The sequence below is a fragment of the Halyomorpha halys genome, unplaced genomic scaffold, assembly GCF_000696795.3.
Source record: "Halyomorpha halys isolate HHAL.00 unplaced genomic scaffold, Hhal_1.1 Scaffold450.1, whole genome shotgun sequence".
Taxonomy (NCBI): domain Eukaryota; kingdom Metazoa; phylum Arthropoda; class Insecta; order Hemiptera; family Pentatomidae; genus Halyomorpha; species Halyomorpha halys.
The window spans coordinates 422,899-423,424 of NW_027111919.1; the positions used below are offsets into that span (position 1 = coordinate 422,899).

Sequence of the window (526 nt, forward strand, 5' to 3'; positions counted from 1 at the left end):
GTAAAAGTTATTTGAACTGATTTCTCAATGTTTATCCCTGTTTTCCATTTGATACACCATTCATGGATGTGAGCTAGGTGTATTAATGTAGAATATTAATTTTTTTTATTATTTAAACCTTGATCGATTAATAATGATCTTTCGATGGCTAACCTTCGCTTTCGTTTCAGGTAAGAATGTCAAGGCGGCGGAAAAGACGCCACTGGTCCGGAAGACGACACCACGGCGAGGAACCGTCGGACCCCAGCACAAGCCTCAGCCCCTCAGGAGTAAGTCATTTCACTATAATATTTTATTTAGTTATTTTTATTGCTATTTTATTCAAAAATATTTTTTATTTAACTTGTACCTCAGGGTAGTATTCTTGGTCCTATCCTTTATACAGTTTTTACAGCTGACATCCCAACCCATCCTAACACTATTATCACCACGTATGCCATTGTATCTCAAACCCTCCAATCCCACATCACCACCCTTGAAGAATGGTGCCAAAACTGGAGGATTAAAATAAATTCCAATAAATCCC

At 37.6% G+C, this 526-nt stretch overlaps 1 protein-coding gene across 10 annotated transcripts in view; it reads left to right on the top strand.

Moving 5' to 3' along the window:
• LOC106682909 (CAP-Gly domain-containing linker protein 1) overlaps positions 1–526 on the top strand; it is a 457,329-nt gene that overhangs the window by 319,243 nt on the left and 137,560 nt on the right. For all 10 annotated transcript variants that reach the window (XR_010844045.1, XM_067049830.1, XM_067049832.1 and 7 more), the window contains exon 5: positions 171–269. Coding sequence is in view for 9 of the 10 variants with exons in the window: in XM_067049830.1 (XP_066905931.1) it covers positions 171–269 (99 nt within the window). In the remaining variant the exon portion in view is untranslated. The remainder of the gene's footprint in view (positions 1–170; positions 270–526) is intronic.